Genomic DNA, 27488 nt, shown 5'->3' on the forward strand with positions numbered 1-27488 from the left:
CTACCCAGAAATTAAGTCTATTCGTTTTGGAGTCTGTCCTTCTGTATTATATTTTTACATTTAAAAAAAATTAAAATGAAAAAAGAAAAACCTTAATATCCTTTAAAAAGTCTTTTCTACTCGGTAACCTGTTATGGACATCAGTTCATGTCAACACATCCTAAAAGTTGTCCAGTATTCCATGGTACTTATGCCACAGATTTTAATCAATTCCCTTTTAATAATAACATCAGGGTATTAAGTATTTAATGATGATATTTTACAAAAAAGAAATCTATATGCAAAAAAAGATCTTATGACCCAGATAACCACAATTGTGTGATCACTCATCTAAAGCCAGATATCCGGGAGTGCAAAGTCAAGTGGGCCTTAGGATGCATCACTATGAACAAAGCTAATGGAGGTGGTGGAATTCCAGCTGAACTATTTCAAATCCTAAAAGATGATGCTGTGAAAGTGCTACACTCAGTATGCCAGCAAATTTGGAAAACACAGCAGTGGCCACAGGACTGGAAAAGGTCAGTTTTCATTTCAATCCCAAAGAAAGGCAATGCCCAAGAATGTTCGAACACCGCACAACTGCACTCATCTCACATGCTAGCAAAGCAATGCTCAAAATTCTCCAAGACAGGCTTTAGAAGTATGTGAACCAAGAACTTCCAGATGTTCAAGCTGGATTTAGAAAAGGCAGAGGAATCAGAGAACAATTCCCAACAACCGTTGGATCACTGAAAAAGCAAGAGTTCCAAAAAACATCTACTTCTGCTTCATTGATTATGCTAAAGCTTTGACTGTGTGGATCACAACAAACTGTGGAAAATTCTTCAAGAGATGTGAATACCAGACCACCTGACCTGCCTCCTGAGAAATCTGTATTGACCTGAAAGCAGGTCAACAAGCAAGAGTTAGAACTGGACATGGAACAACAGCCTGTTTCCAAATCGGGAAAGGAGTACGTCAAGGCTGTATATTGTCACCCTGCTTGTTTAACTTATATGCAGAGTACACCATGTGAAATGCTGGACTGGATGAAGCACAAGCTGGAATCAAGATTGCTGGGAAAAATGTCAATAAGCTCAGATATGCAGATGACACCACCCTTATGGCAGAAAGCGAAGAGGAAATAAAGAGCCTCTTGATTAAAATGAAAAAGGAGAGTGAAAAAGCAGGCTTAAAACTCAACATTCAAAAAACAAAGGTCATGGCATCCAATCCCATCACTTCATGGCAAATAGATGGGGAAACAATGGAAATGTGACAGATTTTATTTTCTTGGGCTCCAAAATCACTGCAGATGGTGACTGAAATTAGAAGATGCTTGGTTCTTGGAAGAAAAGCTGTGACCAATCTAGACAGCATATTAAAAAGCAGAGACATTACTTTGCAGACAAAGATCCATACAATCAAAGGTATGGTTTTACCAGCAGTTATGTATGACTGTGAGAGTTAGACCATAAAGAAGAGTGAGTGCCAAAGAATTAATGCTTTTGAACTGTGGTGTTGGAGGAGACCCTTGAGAGTCCCTTGGACTGCAAGGAGATCAAACCAGGCAATCCTAAAGAAAATCAATCCTGAATATTCATTGGAAGGATTGATGCTGAAGTTTGAATAGTTTGGCCACCTGATGTGAAGAACCAACTCAATGGAAGATACTCTGATGCTTAGAAAGATTGAAAGCAGGAGGAGAAAGGGACAACCAAGGATGAGATGGTTGGATGGCATCAGTGACTTGATGGACATGAGTTTGAGCAAGTTCTGGGAGTTGGTAATGGACCAGGAAGCCTGGCGAGCTGCAGTCCATGGGGTCACAGAGAGTCTGACATGACTGACTGACTGAACTGAATTTTGAGAGATGAGTCAACTGGAAATTAATCCCATAGTTAGGTAAGGCTTAGTCAAGGAGGAAATGAATATAGTAAAGGACAAAGAATTGCAAAGGATAATGTGGTTTTTTTCCTTAGCCTCTAATACACAGCACACTAACTGACATTTCCTGAAGGCTAGGTGGCCTAGCAGTGAGAACTATACGGCTTTTCCTCTTCCATGGGTATGGACACAAGAGGTAAAAAGGGAGGCAAGTTGCCAAGGGTGTCTTTAACAAGAGAGGTAACCTATAAATCCCAAATTGTAGGAACTAGTCAGAAAAAAAAAAATCACATAAATTGTTAAATTTTTGTTTTTAATCTCTTGCCATTGCTTCCAGTGTTCCAGAGACAATTCAGTTTAAATAGAATCAAGAACGGCCCATAATTTAGTCAGTATTTTTATTCTCTATGAGAATAAAATTATAGCCAGTCCTAGGCAAGTCTTTTTTCTCAGGGTCCCAATTCTAATCTTGGATCTGAGCTCCTCAAATTTTCTATTAATCTGAAAATAATAATTATCACTCATTAATTAAGTGAAGGAATTGTTCTATAGCATTTTGAAATATTCAGACAAAAAGTGCTATGTGAAAAAAAGATATGTTAGCTTAATCAGTCATGCAAGAACTGACAGGAAATATTTTCATACCTTACTTTTGCTGTACTGCTATTTTAGACCATGAAAATGCCTTTTAAAATTTCCTTTTTTATAAGTCTCAGAGTCAAAAGCTGACTGGCCATTGCCATGGAGACAGTTCTATTTAAGGTACTATATTAGTCCTTTCCTCACAGAGGAGGATAAAAAAGTGGTCAATAAAAAAGCATCGCTCTCCATGGTTGAGAATTAAGTCAGTAAAAATGCTTCTTGGGCAGGCAACATAGAGAAATTTGGGAGTGGGGCGGGGACAATTTAATACAGTCCATTACTTTTCCTGAGTAAGATCAACATAGGTTAAATTTTAGTATTAAAAGCAGAGAAAGTATGAGGAAAACTCCATTACCTCAAAATTAGATGCAACTAAATAGCAAAATAAAATTACTTATATTCACTATACTAGATAGAACTGCAACTAACTGAAATGATCTTTCCTTTTCAAAGAGTAATCTTTTTTATTCTTCTCATCTAGCTAGGGCCCATGTATAATTCCTTAAGTTTGCTTTGTTTTAATTTTCAGGCTTCCAGACTTCCCATTTGTAATTGAAGAGTAAGCTACCAGTTTACAAGTAAAAAAGAATAGTTATAATTCATATACATATTTAGTCTTGTCTAAGAGACTCAAAACAATTAAAAAAAATGTGCCTATTCTAAATCTGTCTTGGAGACAAATATAGTCATTTCTCCTTCTATTTAAGAAAAGACATTCAAGATAATTTTATTTTCCATAAAAATAAAATATCAATCTTCCTTGAAATACAAGTAACCTAAGATGATAAAACCCATACAAGTCTACCAATGTTAGCACTAAAACACTTATTTTCAAGTAGAGGAGGGATTCCAAGAGATATTTTCACTTGGTTTCAGTCATAAACAAGTTTACAAAATCCATCTTTTTTTCCCTTAGAGTTCAGTATCTAGCAACAATATAATGATATATTTTTCTCAAGGTTAAGAGCATATTGTACTTAAAAGTCTGAAATCTATTTTTTAAAAAGGCAAAAAGAAATCTTCCTGATTCTAGAGCTGGTACTTGTCATTATTACCTCTAAAGAGTAGAGATTTAGTATCGATTTAATTGGAAACAATTTCTTCCTTTTACGATATATCTCAAATAATTGATAACACATACTGAACATAAAATGGATGTATAAATTTTAATTTGCAGAAGTATTTAGTTATTAATCCTAGACTAGCAATTTTCAGTCCAAGAGTGCTTCATGATCACCTGAGGGGCTTATTCAAATCCAGATTGATGGGTCCCTCCTCCAGAATTTCCAGTTCAGCAGGTCTGGGATGGGGTACAAGAATCTGCATTTCTAACAAAAGTCCCAGGTGATGCTGATACTGCTGGTTCTAAGATTACCCTCTAAGAACCATTGTCATAGAGCTTAAACAAACTTCTCAGACTAGGGAACTGTTATTCCTTATTAATAAAATACTTCAATCTTTCCCTAAATGAACCATTTTAAATAGAACAACATCTTCAGTCCCTGGGGGAAAAACAGTTAATCACAGCAATTTGGAGAGGCTATTCATTCAATCAAGACTATGCTAATTCCTAAAAATTGCTATGTAGTGGCTGGATAACTGCTGTGAGGTTACAGTGACATTCAGGAAAATAATCCCCTGACCAGCAATAAATGGCTTGTGTTCCCTGTGAATTCTTGAAAAACAAGTATCTACTATTAAATCATGCAGAGGAACTTAGTACTTGAATGTAAACTTTTCTTAGAAATAACTGCAAGCCAATTATGCCAATTACACAGGTTCCAGAAAAATGTATGTGTATTGAGTTTCTGTGAGTCCCATGTAGCTTTTCCACTGATTTACATATCCAGTTTAGAAATCCTTGATCTTGGATTGACTGATCCACAACTGACACATTATAAATATTTTTTTGTGTGTCTCATTTTAATGTCATGAAAGACATCATGGATATAGACAGAGACACTGAGGCAGGCACAATTAATATGAAAATGGACTTGTTCCTTCTGTGACACTGTTATTGTTGGCATTTGGGCTTATCTAGTTGGCGGCCCACTCCAGTGCTCTTGCCTGAGAATCCCAGGGATGGGGGAGCCTGGTGGGCTGCTGTCTATGGGGTCGGACATAGACGACAGACACAGACAGAGTCTATGTCAGACACAGAGTCGGGCACGACTGCGGCGACTTAGTAGCAGCAGCAGCAGTTAGAAGATAATCTAGGTTTGGCTTTGTTGTTGCTTTGGTTATCCTTCAAGGTACTGCATGCTTCACCCATCTCTAATAATGCTTAGGACAGCACTTTATATTTTAATTTTCACGTGCTCTACAGCTCTGTCAGACAGTTAATTACCCATAAACACTACAATGCATTAAAATGACTATAAAGATAGAATAAAAAGAAAAGACCTTTTTATGGTAACAATGTACTCCTCTCCTTTTTTTATGGTCATGAAAAGCATACCTGTCACTGAACAAAAAAGTGATGGACAAGTCAGGAGTTTTAGAGGACAAATTACTTCATTTTTATGACATCAGAGTACCTTTCAGGAAAGGTAACACAGTGGTTTGTTAAAAGCTAAAATTACTAAATGCACACTGCCACATGAGACTCAAATTTTACTGGCAACACCCTGTAGCACACTGACGGTAGGATCCTCAGTTTCTTAGTCAGTTAAAAATGGCTTCTATAAATATCTGACGTTAAAGGAAGCTATCATCCAGGTATTCATTCATTTTCAATTCTTTCCATTCGCCATTGTGACAAATGCATTCCCTGCAGAATCTTTAATACAGACCACTAATAAAGGAAGAAGCAGAAAAACACATAGATGTCATGTACTTACCACTAGAAGTTTAACATCAATTAAGAGTAAAATATTTTCCATTAATGGCTGCTTAGACATTACGGAAATTTGTTTTTTTTAAATCAAGTGCATAAGACTCAGGATTCCTTTATAAGATAAACAAGAATGATCATCTCATATCAATACATGGGCTATGTAATTTAATTCTCCTGCATATAATCATAACCAAGCAATCGTAACAGGGTTGGTCAAGAGAACTCTCTACCAGATCTAGTTTGAAGGACACATTTTAAAATGCATAGTTACCAATCATCATTTCAATGAAAACTCTGATTGACTAAACAGGGTTTGAATCTTGCCCACGACACTGGCTGTGTCAATGCTGTGGGTATCAATAGGTCTCAACCACTGAAAACATCATATACCGATGCTTTTAAAATGCGTGACTTGGATAAATGGTGTCATATTATATTCACTGATTAAATGCTCAGTGTGAAATTTTTTTTAAAGTTCATCTCCATTATAAATATTCTGAATAGCTAACGATTTCCCATGCTTAAATTATTGACAGTCATCACCTCCACTCACCATAGAAGGGTTCTATTTTGATGGAACCATCCTCACACTCCCTCCAACACCAACATTCAGGTATCACTGCATTCAGATACCACCCTTGTCAGCTGGGGAGCATGTGTTTATTTCACTTATATGACACATTGCTCGAGTGTTGCTATGTGCATGTTTGTGGAAGGTAGGTAGGGAATTAGGACTTTAACGGAATAAGACAATGAGTTCAAAACTTTAAAATTATTTACTATAAAAACTACAGTGCTAGTTGTACTGCCAGTTTGTAGTCATAAGGAACAGACCTATGGAATTACCATATATGCTTTTCATGTGAGACCTCAAAGATGGTAAGAGTAACAGAGCTCTGAGATCCTAACACGGGTTTTCTGACCAGCACAAAAAGAGATTCTTAATTAGTTGCACATTAAGACATATCAATCCAAACAACTCAGATTTTGGAAAACTCTTGAAATGTACCTTCAATTAAGATGTAAGCCTCTGTAATATATAATGGCACTTGCACTGAATTCAAACAAGGCATGACAACTTCAAAAGAGGTCAACAGCACTGTTGACAGATGCCAACCGACCTGACAAATATGCTTTCAAGTATATTCAATATCTACAGATGTGGATCCATCCAAATTACATGATATCTTTCCAGGTGTAAATAGGCAGGGCATCCTAGTTAGATGTTTTTACAAATGGTAGTGCTTATTACATAGTTGGCTTCTGATTAATTTTGTACACCAGTGAAAGTAGATAGAATTACATAGAAAAAAACTTTAATAGGTCCTATTACTATTGATATTTTAATAATAAGCAAAGCACAATTCAGAAAGGTCACCTAACTGAGGTGATGCAAAAATGCCTTGTACTGATTTTATACCAAGAGGTCAGCAAACTCCTAACTGCTGTCTAAATCTGGTCTGCCACCTGTTTTGCTACTACATGTGAAGTGAAATCACTCAGTCATGTCCGACTCTTTGTGACCCCATGGATTGTACAGTCCATGGAATTCTCCAGGCCAGAATACTGGAGTGGGTAGCCTTTCCCTTCTCCAGGGGATCTTCCCAACCCAGAGATTGAACCCAGGTCTCCTGCATTGTAGGTGGATTCTTTACCAGCTGAGCCAAAAGGGAAGCCCAAGAACACTGGAGTGAGTAGCCTATCCCTTCTCCAGTGGATCTTCTGGCCCAGGAATCAAACTGGGGTCTCCTGCACTGTAGGTGGATTCTTGACCAAACTGAGCTATCAGAAAGAAAGTGAAGTCAATCAGTCGTGTCCAACTCTTTGTGACCCCATGGACTGTAGCCTACACCTACCAGGCTCCTCCGTCCATGGGATTTTCCAGGCAAGAATAATGGAGTGGGTTGCCATTTCCTTCTCCAGGGGATCTGCCCGGCCCAGAGATCAAACCCAGGTCTCCTGCATTGTAGGCAGATGCTTTACCGTCTGAGCCAAGGAAATCTATCAGAGAAGCCCCTTTTTTCTCCCTACTGCTTGGGTGCTAAGCATGGGGTTTATATTTGTAAATAACTGGAAAAAAATCAGAAGAATGTTTACGATGTCAAAATTACATAAAATTAAAATTTCAAGACCCTAAATAAAGCTGTATTGGAATAAAGTCATGTCTATGGCTGGTTTCACTGGACAGAGGCAGGTCTGAGTAGCTGTCACAAAGAGAGCTATATAGGCCTTACTCTAGATCAGCAAGCTTCCAATGCTTACTACCCACCTCTTTGTAGAAAAAGTTGCCAAACCCTGATCTATACTATCTGCCAAGTAAGGGGAATAATCTTGAGGATGTCTTTGTGAGATCCAGAGGTGTGACGTGACTGATCACACTGCTAAGGCAAGAACCTTCATGTCCTCACTTTGTGCTTTTTCTGTGTCTAACAGGCAAGGGCACTTAACATCTTCTGAATGAATAAATACATGAAAGATATTCACATGGTATGTGAATGGTTTCTAAATGTTTACAGCTTTTACATATCTTGCCTGCTTAAGAATATGGAGGCCATTAAAGAATAATATCAGTGAGACCTAGAATAAGTGTAAAATGGCAATCCATACATTTTTACCAAAAAAAGACAATTGTTTCTACCTTCTTATTTGCCAAAATAAATATTTTCCCTCATTTTAAGGGCACTGAATACTAAACAGTTCTCTTGCATAGTCAAAAGAATATTTATAAGTTCATGCTAACTTTGAGTTAATAATCAATCATCAATGTACTTCATATAAAGAAAATTAGAACCAGGACCTTGTAGCCATTTTAATAGCTATACAATATACAATAACTAATATCTCACAAGATTATTAACTATATTGTCATATTTTTTTTAAAAAAAGGTTTTTTTGAAACTCAGGTTATCTCAACACCTTATCACCCAATTTTTATCCCTTCCATCAACTCTTACTTGAGTGTTGGACAAAACTACATTAACACAGCTTTCTTATGAGACACAACAACCAATAGCCAAACATAGCCTCAGTCAAAGTATTCTTTTGACTATGCAAGAGAACTGTTTAGTATTCAGTGCCCTTAAAATGAGGGAAAATATTTATTTTGGCAAATAAGAAGGTAGAAACAATTGTCTTTTTTTGGTAAAAATGTATGGATTGCCATTTTACACTTTTACACTATAAGTAGGATTCCACACTTCAGCTGAGAATTCATTAATTTCAAGTAATATATTAAACAAAAAAGCTTTGATAAAAGAATTTGAACATTACTTGGAGTTTAGTGCTAAGATACCTGTAGCTTACATGATTTTTTGTTTTAATTCTTTCTGAGTGGAGTAAACTTGCTGGTGTAATTTGTTTTATTTGTTTACACCAAAAGAATAAAGATACACACATTAAATTCCTAATTGCAAATAAAAAGGAAACTTTCTTGGAAGTTAAATTATTTGCCTCATTTATATTACTTTAAAGACATCAGCAGGTAATGATATGCCATACCATATGCCTGCATATGCCACCCAGCTTGTAATGAACCATTCTGGTCCAGTCTGACTGAGTGAGCAAAATAAGCAAAAATGGGTAAGCTTGATGGTGGCCCCTGGTTATCTCAACACCCTGATTATCACCCAAGTTTTATCCCTTCCATCAACTCTTACTTGAGTGTTGGACAAAACTGCATTAACACAGCTTTCTCATGAGACACAACAACCAATAGCCAAACATAGCCTCAGAGTCAACATACTAAATCATTAACCTTCTTGGGGTTAAGCATACAAATTAGGAAAGATAAGCAGTTACTTGGATTTTGCAATGTATTTTTTCCCCTGGAAATGATGTTACCTCTAGTTGTTAGGTTTCTGGCCTAAACAGTAAACACCTATTGAATACACTAGTTATATTAATAGTCCTCTGGAACTAAATTAGATATCTTACTGTGTTTCTATGGAAAATTCTCAAGAGTTTCAACTAAGAAATAGCAAAACCACATCTTCCCACATATCCTCTCCCTAACATAAGCCCTTTGTAAGATTAAAAAATTCTTCTGGAGACACAGTATTGTAGGGATACTGGTAGGGAAAGGATAAAGTTCCAGGGTTTCTTTGCTTTTTTTTATCATTATTTTTTCCTTAACACAGAAAGCCAAAATGAATAGCAGGCATAAACATTCATGCTACTTCTTATCTCTGTAAATTAACTCTTTTTTACTGCAAAAAGTTTACCAAAAAGTGAGACTGTTTCTTAGAGGTCCTCTTTAAGAGATACAATACTTAAGCTCAAAATGTTTCTAGACAGCATCTTTTGCCACAGACATCATAGCAGTATTGAATGAATCAGTATCAGTGAACTAATGAATGGCTGGTTGGCAAAAAGAGTGGGTCAAAGTTTGCTAGGAAATTAGGAAGAATATATCCTAGGATCAGGAAAGTGGTCACATGATTAACAACAGATTTACATAGATAAAACAGCAAACTAGATAGGTCAAAATTGTTTGACTTCAATTTAACCTTATAGAGAGAAAAATTTACATTTTTCATGTAAAATTAAAGTAGTAGACAATATCCAAACTTGAAATCACTCCTAGTAATCTCTTAGTAACCAAGTCCTATTAAATTTTATTAATTTTTACATTTTCTGAGTCTTGTACATAAAGAAAACATGTGGAGGATGAGGGAATGCAGGGTTTATAGGTGTATAAAAGCCAGGCTTTGGAGTCAGACTGGTTTCAAATCCTGAGCCTGCCACTTATTGGTACTATGACCTTTAGCAAGTAACCAAGGTTCTCCGAGTTCCAGTTTCTTCATCCATAAAGTATGAGTAATAATTCTTTATGGGTTAGTTGTGACAATTAACTATAATACACATGTAGGGCTTAAATACTTAGCACAGTCCATTGCACATACATGATATTCAATAGAAGCTATTATTGTTATTGATATTATAAAATACATTTCAAAACTAAGAGTTACAGTCTCAGTAATTATCATAATCTTCCACAAAACCCGGTTTTAGTTCCCTTTGAGGTAAATTTGACCTTTTAAATTCTGCATATAAAGAAACAGATATTTCACTTAAGTGCCAAGTTTCATCTTTGCAACACAGGAAGATGCAAAAATAAAATATAAATCAAGAAATGTGAACATATACCTCTAGTACAAGTAGTTCAAAGCTATACTTTAAGAAATCCCTGGTACAAGAAATAATATGGCCCTAGTCGGCTAGTTTTATGGCTATACTTGTTATACACAGGATATGTTCAATACATTCTTTGTAAAACATAGGCAAATGCCTGTCATTCCTTATTAACTCTGAGCAGCAAAATTCAAGATGTTTCAATCCACTGTTGAATAACCTATAATATTCATGTGCTCCTTAAGTGGTAGTCAATATCCCGGTCCATGGACCAACAAATGACTTCTGGTAGGATCTAAAAAGCAAAGGCTAGCTGAAGGGTAGTCCAGGCCAACAACAAGTCTCTGGTTCACAGCTGCCAAGGGAGTGCCTGCTGGCTGAAGGGATCACAGCCGACTCTGGAATATCCCAAAGTAAAAGACTCCTGGTGAGGAGGGTGGCAGGAGAGGGAAAGGCTTAGCCAGAATTACCCAGTAAAGAAACCCCAGGAGGAGACTTGCTGTGAATCTGGAGGTTTTAAGATCACACCTCTAAAATAGCCTTTTCTGAGAGAGCTCTAGCTGACTCCAGGAGGTGCGGGATGTGTCCGCATCAAAGTAATGGCCATTTCATATTTCTGAGAAGGACCAGTCCCTAAGGGAAGTGTCCTGACCCTCTTAGTGAATTAACATTCGGACTCCCTCCAAAAAGGGGTATGATATTTAATAGAAACAGTCTCATGGTCACAAAGATGACCATGGTCACGACTTCTCAAAGTGGAGATGTCACAAGAATTTTGAAGAAAACTTTTGAGCAGCAAATAGAAAATTTGAGCAACAAATAGAAAATTTTAACTTTTGTTATTAAAATTCTCAGTGTTCAGATAAACCTTATTGATAAAGAGGGCAAAGTATGGCTATAAAGAATAGATATATCCTAGAAAATGAGAAAAATAATTGTCATTTTCTCAGATTATACTGTATCCAATATAAATGTACTGCCAATATTTGTTAAAAACAAGCTTTCCAATAACTAGATCACAAATAAGAGGCAACCTAGTAGAGAAAGATATATACATATACATGCAAAACACAACAAATGCAGTATACTTGAGTAGCATGGCAGTCCAGACCACAGAAGAAAAAAAGAATTTGAAGATGAAAGACTTTTGGAGATGTCACAAGAGTTTTGAAGAAAACTTTTGAGCCACAAAGAGAAATTCATGTTAACTGTAGCTTTAGATGGTGCGTGTGTGTGTGTGTGTGTGTGTGTGCCCAGTTGCTCAGCTGTGTTCAATTCTTCGTAACCTATGGACTGTAGCCCACCAGGCTCCTCTGTCTATGGAATTCTCCAGGCAAGAAGACTAGAGTTGGTTGCCATTTCCTACTCCAGGGCATCTTCCCAACCCAGGGATTGAATTCACGTCTCCTGCATTGGCAGGCAGATTCTTTACCACTGTGCCACCTGGGAAGCCCTTAGATGGGACAGGATAGATATTTTCAAATAGTTTAAATGCAGCTTCTGATAGATTTAAGGTAACTGTTATGCAACACAGGACTAAATGTCTTGGTTTGGCAATGTATATATTATGTATTATGAATTCCACCTCCTCCTTCTATCCCTACTCCCACAACAGTGATGTCTAAAAGGAACAGGTCAGCTACTGGTAATCATTTGTAGGTCTCACCAGATCTAATCAGGTAGATCCTTATGCCATGCCTTCAAGACCACGCTGAATTACAGCTGCCCTAGCTTTGTGTACAGTGTAAACCAACCCCCCAACCACACACCCACACCCTAAATAGAAAATGCACTATACCTTAGCGGGCTGCAAAATTTAGGGACTTTCACATTTACAGCGGTCCTATCTCCTATTTACAATACTGGTTTTCTTTTTCTTTATTGAAGCAATCTAGTTATCAGTTGTCTACAATGATACACCTCTTTCTTCTAATTATTTTCCCTTCTTCTGTATTGCTTCTCCCACACTTCTTGGCTTTCAAGAAAAATAGGCTACCCTTGCTACTTAGGGCCTTAATTTCCTCTCCAGTCAAAAACCGACCAATTAGAGCACAATGGACATAATCTTTGGATCTGACCATTCTTTGCTCATTGAATAGTAAGTACTAAGGAGAACATTCCTTTAGAGCCAAAGAGCTTTGTTTTTGTCCATCTTTGGTTTCTACCAGGTAAAAGGATGCTCACAAAACTTAGAGAAAGATCATCTCTAGCTAGTCTAAGCTTTTACTCCACTTACTGGGATACATCCCAATAAACTCATTGCAAGTTGAAATATATCCTAAGTCAAGAATGCATTTAATATACCTAGTCTACCTTCAGTGTGCTTAGAACAATCATCTGAGTCTACAGTTGGGCAAAATCAGCTAACACAAAACCTGTTTTATAATAAGGTGTTAAATATCTCATGTAATTTATCAGACTCTGTACTGCAGGTGAAAAACAGAATGGCTGCATGGGTCTGAAAAGGCTCCACAGTAAGTGAGCTGGTTAATTTATGATCACATGGCAGACCTGAAACTCCACTCAGCGCATCATAAAACACATGGCTATCTCAAGAAAAGATCCAAGCTCAAAATTCAAAGATACAGTTTCTGTTGAAAGTCTATCGCATTTTGTTGTTGTTCAGTCGCTAAGTCCTGTCCAACTCTTTGTGACTCCATGGACTGCAGCACTCCAGACTCCTCTGTCCCCCACTATCTCAAGGAGTTTGCTCAGGTTCATGTCCATTGAGTTAGTGATGCTATCTAACCTTCTCATCCTCTGCCACCCCCTTCTCCTGCCTTCAATCTTTCCCAGCATCAGGTTTTTTCCAATCACCTTTGCACCACAAAAACCGTATCGAACCATCCTCAGTCAAGGACCATCTGTACTCTGGTACTAGAGAAGCTTCCACTGTGTCGCTGACAGGTGCTAGGCAGCATCTGGAAGTGATTCCCACATAGATCAGAGATGGCTGGGTGGGTTCATCTGTGCTTCCTGCCAGTGGTATTAGCCTTTTATTTCTCCCATAGTCACTCCAGAGAATTACACGCATACGCATCATACGCTGCTGCCGGGAACTGACTCAGCAGTTCTCAAATGTTCTGGTCTTGGAACTCCTCCACACTTTTAAAAACACCTTAAAAAACATTTCTGCAAATCTCTTCAATGTCTGTTTAACATAAGACAGCTAGATTTCATCTCTCTTCTACATTCAATCTGTTGTGATAGGTTTTGATTGAAGGTATGTAAGGAAAATCTTGTCTCCCACAGATATATTAGTTGGATGATGCAAAAGATAATTGTGAATGTTCTGCTTTGATACTACACCAAAACTTGACAAGCAGAATTTCTGAAAGGTTAGCTGCAATGTGGAATCTTAGCCCCAATCAGTAAACTTAATTTTCTATATTATATTAAAATTCATTTGTCTATCTTGTACTTTGAATGGATCTTTTACCCATGCATGATTTTGAAAAACTAAAGTCAGCCTGACAGGTGTTAAGTAAAAATGAGGTTCATATTAAAAGTGGCTAGTTTAGCCTGCAGCTGAAACAACTACACAAATCCTTTCCCTAGAGACAATCAGACTGCTGTGCAGTAGAAACACAAACAAGGATCAGGATTTAACAAAATTTAACAGTGATTACTGTTTGGTGCCACTACCTTTACTTATTCTAAGGCACCAGTACAGTTTTACGTCCATTGCTTTTGCACAGTGAAAAAAGCTATAAAGTCCTGTATGATCATAAAAGGGCCTCCCAGGTGGTGCTAGTGGTAAATAACCCACCTGCCAATGCAGAAGATGCAACAGACATGTTCAATCCCTGGGTTGAGAAGATCCACTAGTGTAAGAAATGGCAACCTGCTCCAGTTTTCTTGCCTGGAAAATCCCATGGACAGAGGAGTCTGATGGGCTATAGTCCATGGGGCCACAAAGAGTTGGACATGACTGATCAACTGCGCGCACACACACACACACACACACACACACACACACACACACACACGATCATAAAAATAGTTTTGACTTCCCAGATCCTCTGAAATGGTTTTGAACACTCTCAGGATCTGAAGATTGTATTTGAGATTTGCTGCTTAACCAAACAGCAGTTAAAGAGATAATAAAGATATCCAACTAACTCTTCTCCTTCCCCTCCAGTTGGTCTGCAGTCATGCGTCAGAGTGGCTAAAAGTCAAATCTCTGGCTAATATTACCTGGAGAATTTTAGGACCTATAAGCATTCCACAGATGCTGAAGTTGGCAGAGCGGGGATAGATGTTCTCTGAGAGCATCAATACAGCAGGGGACAATTCGAACGTAGTTTTAGTTTATCACAGAGGCAGTATTAAAAATTAAATGGACTTCATACTAGTTGCATGACAGAGTTCATTCCTCTTAAATTTTCTCAGTTTGTGAGACCCAACTGATAATGTGAAAACACTGTAAAAATTGTGAAAAGTCCAAGTCTCTCAGTCATGTCCGACTCTTTGCGACCCCATGGACTATACAGTCCATGGAATTATCCAGGGCAGAACACTGGACTGGGTAGCCTTTCCCTTCTCCAGGGGATCTTTCCAACCCAGGGATCAAACCCAGGTCTCCTGCACTGCAGGCGGAATCTTTACCAACTGAGCTACTAGGAAGCCAAGGTCTACACAAACATAAATTATAATCCAGTCTGTTCAAAGGTGAAAAAAAGGATGAAGAGATGGGGAGAAAAAGGTTAAAGCATTTTATTTCCCTAGCTCTTCTCCTAAATTAAAAGTTAAATATTCTTTGCTTTACCCTAGATTTGCCCCAAATTCTAGTAAGCACAGTCTTCCTTAACTCTTAAGTCTTTTCAAATCAAATACCAACTTCCCTCATCTGCTGAAGTGTCCAAAAGGCAATTTTCTTATTTGAAATGCCAGAAATACATTAGATTATTATTTAAGGGACGGGTAGAATACAAATATAAGTATGCAAATAAAAATTAATAGTTGATCACCCTAATTAAAAGCATAATGTCATTACGTCTCATTTGTAGGAAATAATTAGTTAAGACAGAAAAGTGAAGACTAACCAAACTACTCAGTATGTATTGATATATATTGCCACAACATACAAAGGTCCTACTCTAGGAATAGGGAAAACACATAGGCTTGTCCTCTTTATATTTGTAGTTGTACTTTATGGTTTACGAAGTACTTTAACACACATTACCTCTCCAGCTATGCAGCAACCAGCAAGGCAAGTAGAAATGATCTACATTTTCCAGAGAAAACTAGACTCCAAGAGGTTAACTAAGTTGCCCAATACTCACAGACCTATCAGAGACCTAAGGATGAGCATATCTGGTGACTTCCAGTGTTACTATATGTGCAGTTACATTTTAGCAATTTATTTATTTGGTGGGGGCTTCCCTGGTGGCTCAATAGTAAAGAGGCTACCTGCTAAGCAGAAGACTTGAGTTCGATCCCTGGGTCAGGAAGATCCCCTGGAGAAGGAAATGGCAATCAACACACTCCAGTATTCTTGCCTGGGAAATCCCATAGACATAGGAGCTGGTGGGCTACAAAGTGTTGCAAACAGCAGGACACAACTTAATGACTTAACAATTTATCTGGTGGTGGAGAGTTTGTGGAAGCAGTACCATCCCTTTTATAAATGAAATCTTATATTGAACCTGAACTGTGAGACACATAAATACACTAAAGGGCTTTCATAAGTGTTTAATTATAAACTAACAAATACTGATAATAAGTTTGTGTTCACACAAATGAAAATTGATCATGAGCAGATATGTAGAGGAAGGTTTTTCTAAAGGTCTGTGCCTTCATAATCAATGAGTCTTTCTCATCAATGTCTTATTAGCAAAAGTGTTCAAATACATGTACAAAGGGAGCAGAACAAATTTTTCAAGGCCTGCACAAGAAGAGTCTTGTAATGAAAGATTTTAGGGTAGTTGTAATTTTGTACTTAAAATTTAATCCAATTCAAACATTTCTGAATACTGAAGCATCATAGGGCTCCATAAAAAGCAGTCTGAAAACCACTGCATAATGACTTGCTGTCATAAATTCACTTGCTTGAGCTCTGCTTGGCTCATTTTGAGATAAAACTAAAACCTACTTTGACAATCCAAAAAATGCATATAAGAAACCTGATTAATAAAAACAAAATATGATTACTATTTCACAGTCAAAGCAATACCACTCTTTTGGTTGGACCATATAAAACTGCCATTAACTGACAATTTTGACTATAAAAATAAGGTTCATATGGTTTAAACTAATATTTCTCATTTTATTTTCCCAGTCTCTTCACTCATAAAACTATCAAAAAATTGTCAAAAATAAACAGATGTATAAGCAAAGTGGAAAAAGTACAATATCCAACAACAACAAAAAAAAATCACTGGAACTACCTAAACATATTAAGCATTTTAAATGCTAAACCCTCTAACATAATGTGCAGAGTTTTATTCACTTCAGTAGCACTAACTGCTCAACACTCAAAATACATTGTCATATGCCCCTTTTTATTTACTGGAGGATGTGTGGGTTGACAGTTACCTACCTTTCTTAATGTAGATTGGCACTCCACTTTGAAATGTATTTAGTTGTCAGTGGAATTTCTTCAAGCAAAACCTATAACACTTCCGAACTCATCAACTTTTCCAAAGTAAATAGAAGCATTTCCTTTTTTATTAAAAACTTTATTGAATTACTTCATTGATAACAGAGCAAGTCAGAATAAGTAGGAGTTAGAGATTTGAAGAGAGTTTTGTTTCTTCATTTCTTTCCCTATCTGGTTTACCTCTCCATTCTTCCCACTGACCTAGGGTTACCAAATTAGGTATATTCAATACTTGAAGAAGTCTCTCTTTTTTTGGAAGACATTGAATCAAAATTATAAAGGTACTTCTAAGAATAAAAGTGATTCTCATACAACACACAATTCAATTTTCAGATATGGGGTTGAACCAAATCATTTACTTTAATGGAGAATCCAGTTCCTTTGTAAGTTCCCCCTCAAGTTCAATACATTGCAACAAATGAAGCCACTTAAACAAAAAGGCCTCATGCCACATAAATAAAGGTGACTCTTTCCCCATCATTAGTGAGGATTATACAGCAAAGAGTAATTCACTCTGGGTGTGCATGAGTTTCATTCTTCCATCATGAACTACACTGAACTAAAATTCAAAATGCTGTGACTCACATGGTTATTACTGAACACTTATATTAAGGTGAAAACACAAGATAAATCCAGAGAATCCCATTTTGAGAGTTACAGATGAATTATGCTTAGTTATATACTTTCTATCAAAAAAAAAAAAAACCCATTTCTTTATTAGAAAAGTCTTACATGCTATTTTTAGAATGATAAAGAATTTAAAATGCTAAACACTTGATATCTTTTAAGAGCACTTAAGGCACTCTTAAAAAGCTACAAATGTTGCCAAGTCATGTCATAACTGGCTCAAACAATCCCATTCCCATCTAAAGTTATTTCATGCTACTGCATGAATCAATATTAAATACCTTGGAGTTACTAAAAACTGGAAATTGGCATAGATGTGCACAGCAATTGTAAGATATGAAAATGGTGAATATTCATTTTCCATATATTCTCTCTTTTAATAATAGGAGGATGTTTTCCTTCTAAGTAAAAAGAAATAATTTCTTAAAAGCTAAAGAATCCGTCTGCAATGCAGGAGACCCCGGTTCCATCCCTGGGTTGGGAAGATCCCCTGGAGAAGGGAAAAGGCTATCCACTCCAGTATTCTGGTCTAGAGAATTCCATGGACTGTACAGTTCACCAGGTCGCAAAGAGTCAGACACAACTGAACGATGTTCACAAGAGAAAGATAAAAAGATGTCTTGAAAGCTAGCAAAATGTCATGCATGGATCATAGCCTTGGTTCTCTCAAAAGAAAAACAGATTTTGAAACTTCAATACTACCTTCAAACATTTTATTAGTCTACCAAATTGCCAGAATCATTAAAAAAAAAAAAAAAATCCAAGTTAACACAAGTCTTCCCCCCCTTATTCAGTTAAAAAAGAAAAAGCTGTTTTTTTAAACCAGGCTTGAGTTTAATCAAATGTGCCTCAAAAAACACTTCTTTTTTCATATTAAAGACATAACATCACTTTTAAAGCTGGAAAATCATCATCATCATTTTTTAAAAAGCTAAGTTCAGATGACATCTGACCCAGAAATGAAAGAGTTAACATTCAACTAAGCTGCTCTGCACTTCTGATCCTTTACATTTCTCACAAGCTGCCCTACAATGAGCTGAGCAAGTATCAACTGTAATTTGATCCCGGAGTTTATGGAAAAAAATAACTGCACATACTCAACATGCACATTTAATAAAAATCTGTTTCAAGAAAAACATACCCGATAAATACAATTTAAGGCATATTTAACTGTTTGATTAACTTTAAATATGCGATCCCTTTGCTTTCTTCAAGCTCTCAAATAAAACTGGGCGGGGGGGGAGGTGGGGGGAAGCAGCGGCTCTACTGCAGGGAAAAGAGGCTTGAAAAACAACTTTGATTGGCACTTGGCCTGACCCACAGAGGAAGAAAAACAGTTTTTGGACAAAGAGCGCAAATATTTGAGCTTACTTACTTACATGTTTCTTTCTTTCTTTTTTTTAATATAGAAAGAACAATCTCAATTGAACTGTAGTTAAAGAAATTGACTAAAAACGGTGCCGTATTCATCTTAGCCTTTCAGTCTCGACGCATTTGCACAGCTCAGCAATTTTAATTCATTTGTACTGGACAAACAGAAGCACCTCAACTACTGTTTCCACTTAATGAAATGTTAAAATAGTCTCGAGAAGAATAAGCTAATTATAATATAACCTAGTGGCGGCTGTTAAAGTCTGATTAAAAGCTTTTCTCGGTCTAAAGCGACATCTTTTCATACCGCACCACCCCCCCACCCCCGCCCCAACCCTTAACGGAGCGATTAAGCCAAGTGAGCGAAACAAAACTGGAGTAAACTTTCTATCAGTCACTCTGGGAAGCAATAAACTGATTGCGCGTCTGATTTTTCTGGAGCAACACCGGGTGCGGGGGATGGGGGTGGGGTGGGTAAGCGCTAAAAAGGGACAATTCACGTCCACCCTCGTCTCCACCTCCCCCAGCCTCAGCCTGAGGAACTGTAACGTCGAACAGCGTTTCCCATGGGCATAAAGTTCAAGCTGCTTTACCAGTTTCCTTCGGGATCGACCCGGAGTCACAAGACGACCATCAAAAAGAAGGTTAAAAAAAAGAAGAGTATTCGGGTAGAGCGTGGAGAAGCAAAAGCGAAATAAACAAAAACAACACTCGCAGGAGTTAGGCGCAGCCGAGAGGGAACCAGGTTCCTCTGGACCAGATCAGTTCTGATTTCACACCGACTTGCACCCAGAACACCGGGAGGAGGACCGAAAAGGTCCGTCACCCCTCCGCCCGAGGAGCCGGAATGGGGGGGTGGGGGGTGGGGCAAGGTAGCTAGGTGAACGGAGAGACAGGCTGCAAGCACCCCCAGACCCCCGTCCCCCAAGCCCCCAGCCCCGGGGGGCCGGCGCTGCCCCGGCAGGAATCAAAAGCCCAGCAGGCTAGCGCCTCCGCTCGCGGCTCAGGCCCCCTTCTGGGGGCCCGGCGGAGGGGCCCCGGGGTCCCTCGGCCGCCGCGAGCAGGAAGCGCCCCTCGGGGCCGGCCCCAGGCCGAGCCCGTACCTTCCGCAGCACTTTCCGGCAGTTGGTACAGAGCAGGTAGCTGGCGGCGGCCGACGGGCTGCTGCCGCCGCGGTTCATCGCGGCTGCGGGCGCGCGGGCACCGCGGGCGGGCGGCGGGCCGGGGCCGGGCTGTCACTGCGGCCGCCCGCGCCGCTGCGGGGCCCAGACTGTCCCCCTCACACGCCCGCAGGCCGCGCTTGTAGCCTCAGCCTCCTCGGGGCGGGAGGACGGGACGGGGGGGGCGACGGCCGGAGAGCGGGCGGCTGCCCGCAGCGACCCCCGCGGCGGCTGCCGGAGCGACGGCGGAGACGGCGGCGGCGGCTCCTCAGCGGCGCGTCGTCCCGCCCGCCCCCATCCCGCAGACCCCCGCCCCCGCCCGGCCAGGACCAGCAGCCGCCGCCGCCGCCGCCGCCGCAGCCGCCGCAGCCGCAGCGCCTCAGCGCCTCCGCGCGGCCCCGCCCCCGCCGCCTCAGCGCCTTCACCACCTCCGTGCCCTGGCACCGCCCCCTCCCGCCAATCGGGCCGCCCTGGCCACGCCTCCCGGCGCCAGCCCGCAGCCAATGAGCGGCTGAAGCCGGCTGAGGCGCGGCGCCGGCCAATCACAGACACCGAGGACTCCTCGAATCTCCGGGCAAGTTAAGTTTGTCTCCGAGGTTCCGAACTGCAGGGAGACGGCGGGTTAGTTCGGTAACCGGGTGGGAGGGAACCGAGTTTGTGCTGCTCCGCCAATAGGAGGAAAGGGGTGTGTCATATGCAAATAACCCCGTGAAACCCGGCCCCTCCTCTAAGGCCAGCCACAGCCCCTGCGCTAGGTCCGTGCAAAAATGGGAAGGGAATGAGATAAATAGCTGGGAGCTAGAGCTCGCTAGAGGGTCTAAGACTCGACTAAATGTTTCCTGATTTCTTGAGAAAGACGGTGGGAATGGAGGTGGGGGGGAGCTAAAAGGTTCATTCCGATCCACCAGGGCAGTGGTTAGGCTTTTTCTTAGCCAGAATCTTAGCTGGAAAGAAGACTGCAGTCCTGTAAGCAGTTGGCAGCCAAGGATCTCAAAGAACTTTATGCATCGCTTATCCTTGTTTTGCAAAAGACCAGTTACCTAAAGCTTCGGCAGCGGGTGGGGGATAGATGTTTAACTACATTTACACCATTAGTCGGTTAGAGGGAAACAAAAGACTCAAAACCTGTGGGTTAGCGGTTTCCTCCTCCGTCTAAAGCCCCTTCTCATCGTAGTCTCTCGGCAACGAAAATTCTCTTATTTGTTCAGCTCGAAAAGGCCAAAGACACAGGTTTGTCTTCCACCCCAAAGTCCTTCTGGGGCAGCTGGTTAGATAAACGCAGAGCACGGAGCCATGACTGGGAACGAAGCTTCAGAGAACAAATTGTCATTTAAAGCTGTTGGGCTAGACCTGACTCTTGCAAAGCTACAAATGAATTCGGGATTTTGATGTTCACGCTCTGGGGAGAGAAAGCAGATGTAACTGGGGGAAGTTCAGGCTGGCAGGGTGTGGGGCGGACAGGCAAGCGGGAGAGTACGGTCTCCGGAGGGGCTAGCAGCGCTCATGCTGGTTGAAGGCGGGTTCCGACGCGAGACACCCCGAAACCTGCTCCCCCGTGAGAACAAAGGCAGGTGCCAAGCGAGAGTCTGGTTGGTGCCGGGCGCTCCCCGGCGTCCTCCGGGCCCCGGTGATTTCTTGCTCTGCCCACTGGAGCCGAGTTCCGTGCACACTGGAACCCCAGCTCCCCACCCGGCCCTGGCTGAAACCACACAGACTGTGCGTTATGACATCACCTGTTTTCGCGCTGGAGAACGCGATCGGTATTCTCGGCTTCTGCTTTTCTTAAAGGTCGCTAGCGTACGAGGATCTGTGAAGGCCCGCAGTTGGCTGAATGAATCTGTGGAGATGATTTACATGAACGATCTCACTGGTTTGCATTTCTCTCTTTTCTTTCCTTTCTTTTTTAATTTAAAAAACTATCCTGGTTTCCTTAGGGATTCAGTGTGGTGTTGTGATGCAAAATCAGAAAGGTACACTTGGAGGAGCTAGTAAGTTTAGCATATCAAAGCTATTAGACCAAATTATGTGGTTAAAACTGCCAGTCTCCTCATTTTTCGACAGCTGCCCCTTCTCTGTCCCTTTTAGAGACCAACGGGCATAAACCAAGTCTACACAAGGAACAAAGGAAGTGGAAATCTGCCAGTGTCAGGTTTAAATAGATTAAAATAGACTGGAAAATCCCCAAAGGGTCTAAGTGATGTGGTGGGGTAAATGTGTTGATCCATTTAACTAGTGATAGCTAAAGTTCTCTTGGTGTTGTATGGATTTATACAGCCTAGAAGAGCAATGGCATGGGGAAGGTGTATAACATTGTTAGAAGAAACTAGAAGATTCAGCAGAGGGAGAAATGACTTCCACACACTTCAATGCAGAGAACCAAGAAATCCAGGGAGAAAGTTAGGAAGGCACAGTTGTCCTCAGAACTGAAACACATATGTGTCCCCATTTAGTGGTACATTTCTTGAGTTATATTCCTGGCTTGAAAAGCAGATTTTATGTGAATACATTTTAAAGGCAAGTTGAAATTAAAGGATGAAGTGAATTTTTGTGCAGAGATTGAATTTTCTCAAACAATATTTTAGCTTCAAATTATTTTCTATCATATACTTTTTATATCCTTTCCTTTTATTTAATAGCTAAAATTCTTTTACAGTGAAGACCCTTAAGTTCTTCAATAACCCAAAGAGGAAGGCCAAGAGAGGCCAGCCCCATACAATTATACCTTCTAACAAAGATTGCTAAAAGGAGGTTTTAGAGGAATCTCTTCATTGATTCATGGTCATGTACATGTATGTGACCAAATGATGCCCCTCTCCTCCAAAGTTTTATAAAATTGTCTACACTGCCATTTATTTGGCAGTCAACCATGTAACATTTCTCTTATTGAATCACGATATATATGTAATATTTCTTCTGTTAAACCACAATATATGTGTTTGTGTCCCACCTCTGAAATTTCCAATCCAGTAACTCATTCTCAATACACAATGACCACCCTTTCCTCTGGTTTCTCACACGCTCAATTCCATCATTCTTCTCTGCTCTCTTGGTAATGCTCAGCTTCTGGACTCTTCCTTTCTTTTCCATCCCTCACCTGGCCTCTTTTTCTTTCCCAGCCAGCCTGGATACTAGGAGACTGTGACTTAGAAAATAAGTGACTTGCAAATCCTGGACCACATTGTTAGTTAGAAAGAAGGAAACAAAAGCCCATTCTTTGAACTTTGTACAGAGCAAGGAAAAACTCCACCCCTTTCGTTGTCTGGTTGTCTAAAACAAGAAAGAACTTTAGGAAACTAAGACAGCGGTGAAAATTAACAACCAATGTTGAGCACTCCCTTTTAAGCTTTTAATTACAAATTGAGCATGATAACTCCGTTAAACATTTTACACCATTTAAAAATAATTTTTGCTTGTTTTGAACTATTTTTTCAAGTGTGACCTTTTTTTTTTCCTAGTCATACATAAAATCACATGGCTTGAATGTACCGTAAATTATTTAACCATTACTCCATTATGGAACATGTAGATTATTTCCAGTTTCTCGTGATTACAAATAATACTCTGATAAGCTTCTTTATATGTAAGTTTCTGGCAGCATCTTTGGTTCCTAGATATGAAATTTCTAACCAGAAGGATGTGAATATGTTTTAAGACTCTTGATATAATTTACTAAAAGATTTTGTGGAAAGATTTAACCAATTTGCACTCAGCTCTCCATAAGAGGGCTTCCCAGGTGGCTCAGTGATAAAGAACCTGCCTGCCAATGGGGGAGACACAGGTTCAATCTCTGGGTCAGGAAGAGCCCCTGGAGCAGCAAATGGCAACCCACTCTCCAGTGTTCTTGCCTGGGAAATCCCATAGATAGAAGAGCCTGGTGGTCTACAGTCCATGGGTCCTGAAGAGCTGGATACAACTGAGAGCGCGTGCACACACACACACACACACACACACACACACACACACACACTCTCAACGAATAAGCACAGAGGGGAGAGATCTCTTGGTAGATTAAGCATTTGTCAAAGCATCCTTTCCTATACTTCTTCCTTAGCATCAAACTCAATACTGAAATGACTGGTTCAGATTCTATTTTCTCATTAGACTGTGAACCCCTGAAGGGCAGGGAATGGACTGCATTCACTTATTCACTCCCAGCTCCTAGCTCAACCCATTTTAAGAGAAATGCTTTAAAAATCTTGGAGAAAATAAGGAGTTTTCGCTCTGACTTTTCTCAATATACTGTAAGTCTAGGGCATCTCTTTTTAATCTTTAATAATAGCTACAGGATCTTACAAAAGTATCCCAACACGTATCTGTGAATTGAATGATTCAAAATGACTATTGCTACAAAGCAGAGATTGGATTCATGTCCTTACCTGTCACCAAGTCCTTCTTGACACTGAACATCCTGATCATAACTGAGGCTGCTCTCTTATAAAATGAAAGTTCTTACCACAAACCAAGAGTATAGGGAGAGAGGGTTGGGCACATTTTTCTGTTCAGCACTTTTGAAAGAAGATACTGTGTTAATAACATGCTGTGACTTTTGGACTTGAAATTGTTTACTTCTCTAGATAGTCTCATTCTACTGACCTAAGAACTGGGCCCCTTTATAGTTCCTAAATAAGGATTCAATTGAAAAAATAAATTACTGAAGATATTTTAAAAATTCCAGTTCTGGAGACAATAGGTCATTTTCAATATTTTGCCTTCTCAGACTTCTTTGTCTTTCCCCTGGGGGCACCCAAAGCCTTGGATTGCAGGGCAAGTACTGCATTATTTACAAATTTGCAAATACTGTAATTTGTTTTGTGCACAACGGAATTCACACAATTGTAAATTGATTGCTCCCTTTGAGCTGTTAATTAGATTCCTGCTAATTTTTCCTAGGGCCCAAGACCAGTACTATTCCGAAAGAGGAATTAAAAAGATGTGAGCCAAAAGCTGCACTGCTTGAGAGCCCCTTCCCCTTCTATCCTCTCCATCGGCCACATTCACCAGGAAAATTATTCTCACCAAAGCTCATTTTCCAAAGAACAAATATTCCATCAAGATCTAGATTTCTGCCAGCTTTCTCTTCTAACTTCCCCTTCCAGAGTTTCCTGCATTAAATCCTGTAGAAAGCAAACTACAAAGGAGAGGCCTACAGATGTGGGCTTGTCATTGTTTGGCCTGCAAATGTTAGCCAGCACAGTCCTTTTTAACACTGAATTACTTAAAAATACTTGTTGGAGGAGATTTTTGCCGCCACTCCCACCCCCACCCGCCAGCAAGTCTAGATTTCTTGTGTCTCTTGAAAAATGGTTAGATCTGGTTACACTGGATGTATACTGGTATATGGGCACCATCTGCTGGAGCCCAGTACCTGTTATCTGCATTTGGACATGCGTTTTCTAGTTTACCAACATCTCTGTCGCTCTTCTGGGGTTCCATTTTGCCACTTTATGTACATTATCTTCTTGAACTTGTAAGGATTTGCCATCTCTAAACTTTCTCCAGCACTCAAATTACTGATCTGCTGACTGATCCTCTTAACTTTATCATAGAATATGACTTAAAAAGAAACTTGTCATCTCTTGGCTATAGCAAAAGTTGAGGAAAAGGACCCAATGTAAAGAATATCATGATATGCAGTTGCCCGGGTGATAGTAAATAAGGGATGGATTGCAAAGTGGCCTGAGGAATCTTTCGTTGGTGGTGGAAATGGTATGTATCTTGATTGTGCTAACACTTTCACGGGTGTACATAACTGTCAAAATGCAATAAACTGTACAGTTTTATTATGCAGTTAACTGTGTGTAAGTTATGTCTCAATATAGTGGATTTAAAAAAAAACAGAATAATGGTTGTATAATATTTTAACATTTGTATGTATAACAATCTATTCAGTCAAAATTCTATAATTGGATATTTGTGGGAATACTTTTAGTGAAAATAATAATATCAAATATGCAAAGTCAAAAAAAGAATATCATAATATATATATCAATTATACATCAATTAAAAATAAAGAGAGAATACTCTGATACTCTGACACATACGTGTGTGGGTGGGTGTATACACACACTAGGGGAAGGACAGTTGTCTAAGAAGGGACTATTATGTCCTTTACACTGGTAACCTCACTCCTTATTCTACCTCTATCTAAATTCCCATTCAAATTGTAGCTTTAGGAGAAAGGGACCAAGGGGAACGTGGCAATAGTAGAAGGACCACAAGAGTGTTTTCTTTGATAAGCGTTATCGTGTGGGGACTAGTAGCCTGGGCTCTGGAGTCAGATGTGGATTTGAGCGCTGACTTGGCCCCTTACTAGATATACGACCTTGGGCAAGTCGCTTACTGTCTCTAGGCTTCAGTTTCCTCATCTGTGAGATTGAGTAATAATGGTACTTTCTCAAAGGGTGATTGTAAGATTGAATGGGACAATGCACTGTAGTGTTCAGGAAGCGACTAGAACCTTGCAAGCCCTCAAAAAATGTTTGCCACTGGCTGCCACAGTACAAAGGATGTTATGGTCTGACATTGGTCTAGATACTTAACTTTTCTTTGTCTCAATCTTTGTCATCTAAAAAGAAGATATTAATATTGGCTTAGTTATAGACAGCTGTTTTGAGGATTAAATGAGTTATATGTGCAGCACTGTAAGACAATGTCTAGCACATAAGAAATGCTATATGAGTATTTCCTCTTATTGTATCCTGTGGTCAGGAGATCTTTTTTACTTTCTTCTTTTTTTTCTGTGGAGATTTGATTTTCAAAGTACTTCTCAAAAGTAAGGTAACATAGTGTTGTAGAAGTAGCAATGGACAGAAAGTCAGAAGACCTAAGGTTTAGTTCAGTAGTGCTGTAAACTAAGTGATTTGGGGCCTCAGATTCTTTATCTGTTAAATGTGGCAGGGTCATTAAGTGGGGTCAGGACCAATCCAGATTGTAGGAAAATTGAAGCTTATGTAATATGGAGACCTTCCTTAAGAAAAAAATATGAAACTATGGATACAAAATTATTATGAAAGTGAATACTTATTTAAAATAAATACTTCTTTAAAATCAATAAATGGAATCAATAAACTTTAAAAAGCTGAAAATACTATAAACATCACAAAATCCAAATAAATAACAAAACTTTATCAATCAACTACCTGACACAACCCTATATTACTTTTTTCCCCTACATATTTTCAACTGTATATTTTGATGTCCTTTTCTTGTGAGAATAATTTTTGCAATAGTATCTTCTATGGAGAAAATAGAAGGA

The 27488-nt window shown here is 39.5% G+C and overlaps 1 protein-coding gene across 1 annotated transcript in view; it reads right to left on the minus strand.

The window, feature by feature from the left end:
- SESN3 (sestrin 3) overlaps positions 1–20512 on the minus strand; it is a 77333-nt gene extending 56821 nt beyond the window's left edge. The window contains exon 1 of the mRNA XM_065943990.1: positions 20177–20512. Coding sequence (XP_065800062.1) covers positions 20177–20254 — 78 coding nt within the window. The 5' untranslated portion in view covers positions 20255–20512. The remainder of the gene's footprint in view (positions 1–20176) is intronic.
- Positions 20513–27488: the final 6976 nt, after the last annotated feature.

The sequence above is a fragment of the Muntiacus reevesi genome, chromosome 9 (assembly GCF_963930625.1).
Source record: "Muntiacus reevesi chromosome 9, mMunRee1.1, whole genome shotgun sequence".
NCBI classification, from domain to species: Eukaryota; Metazoa; Chordata; class Mammalia; order Artiodactyla; family Cervidae; genus Muntiacus; species Muntiacus reevesi.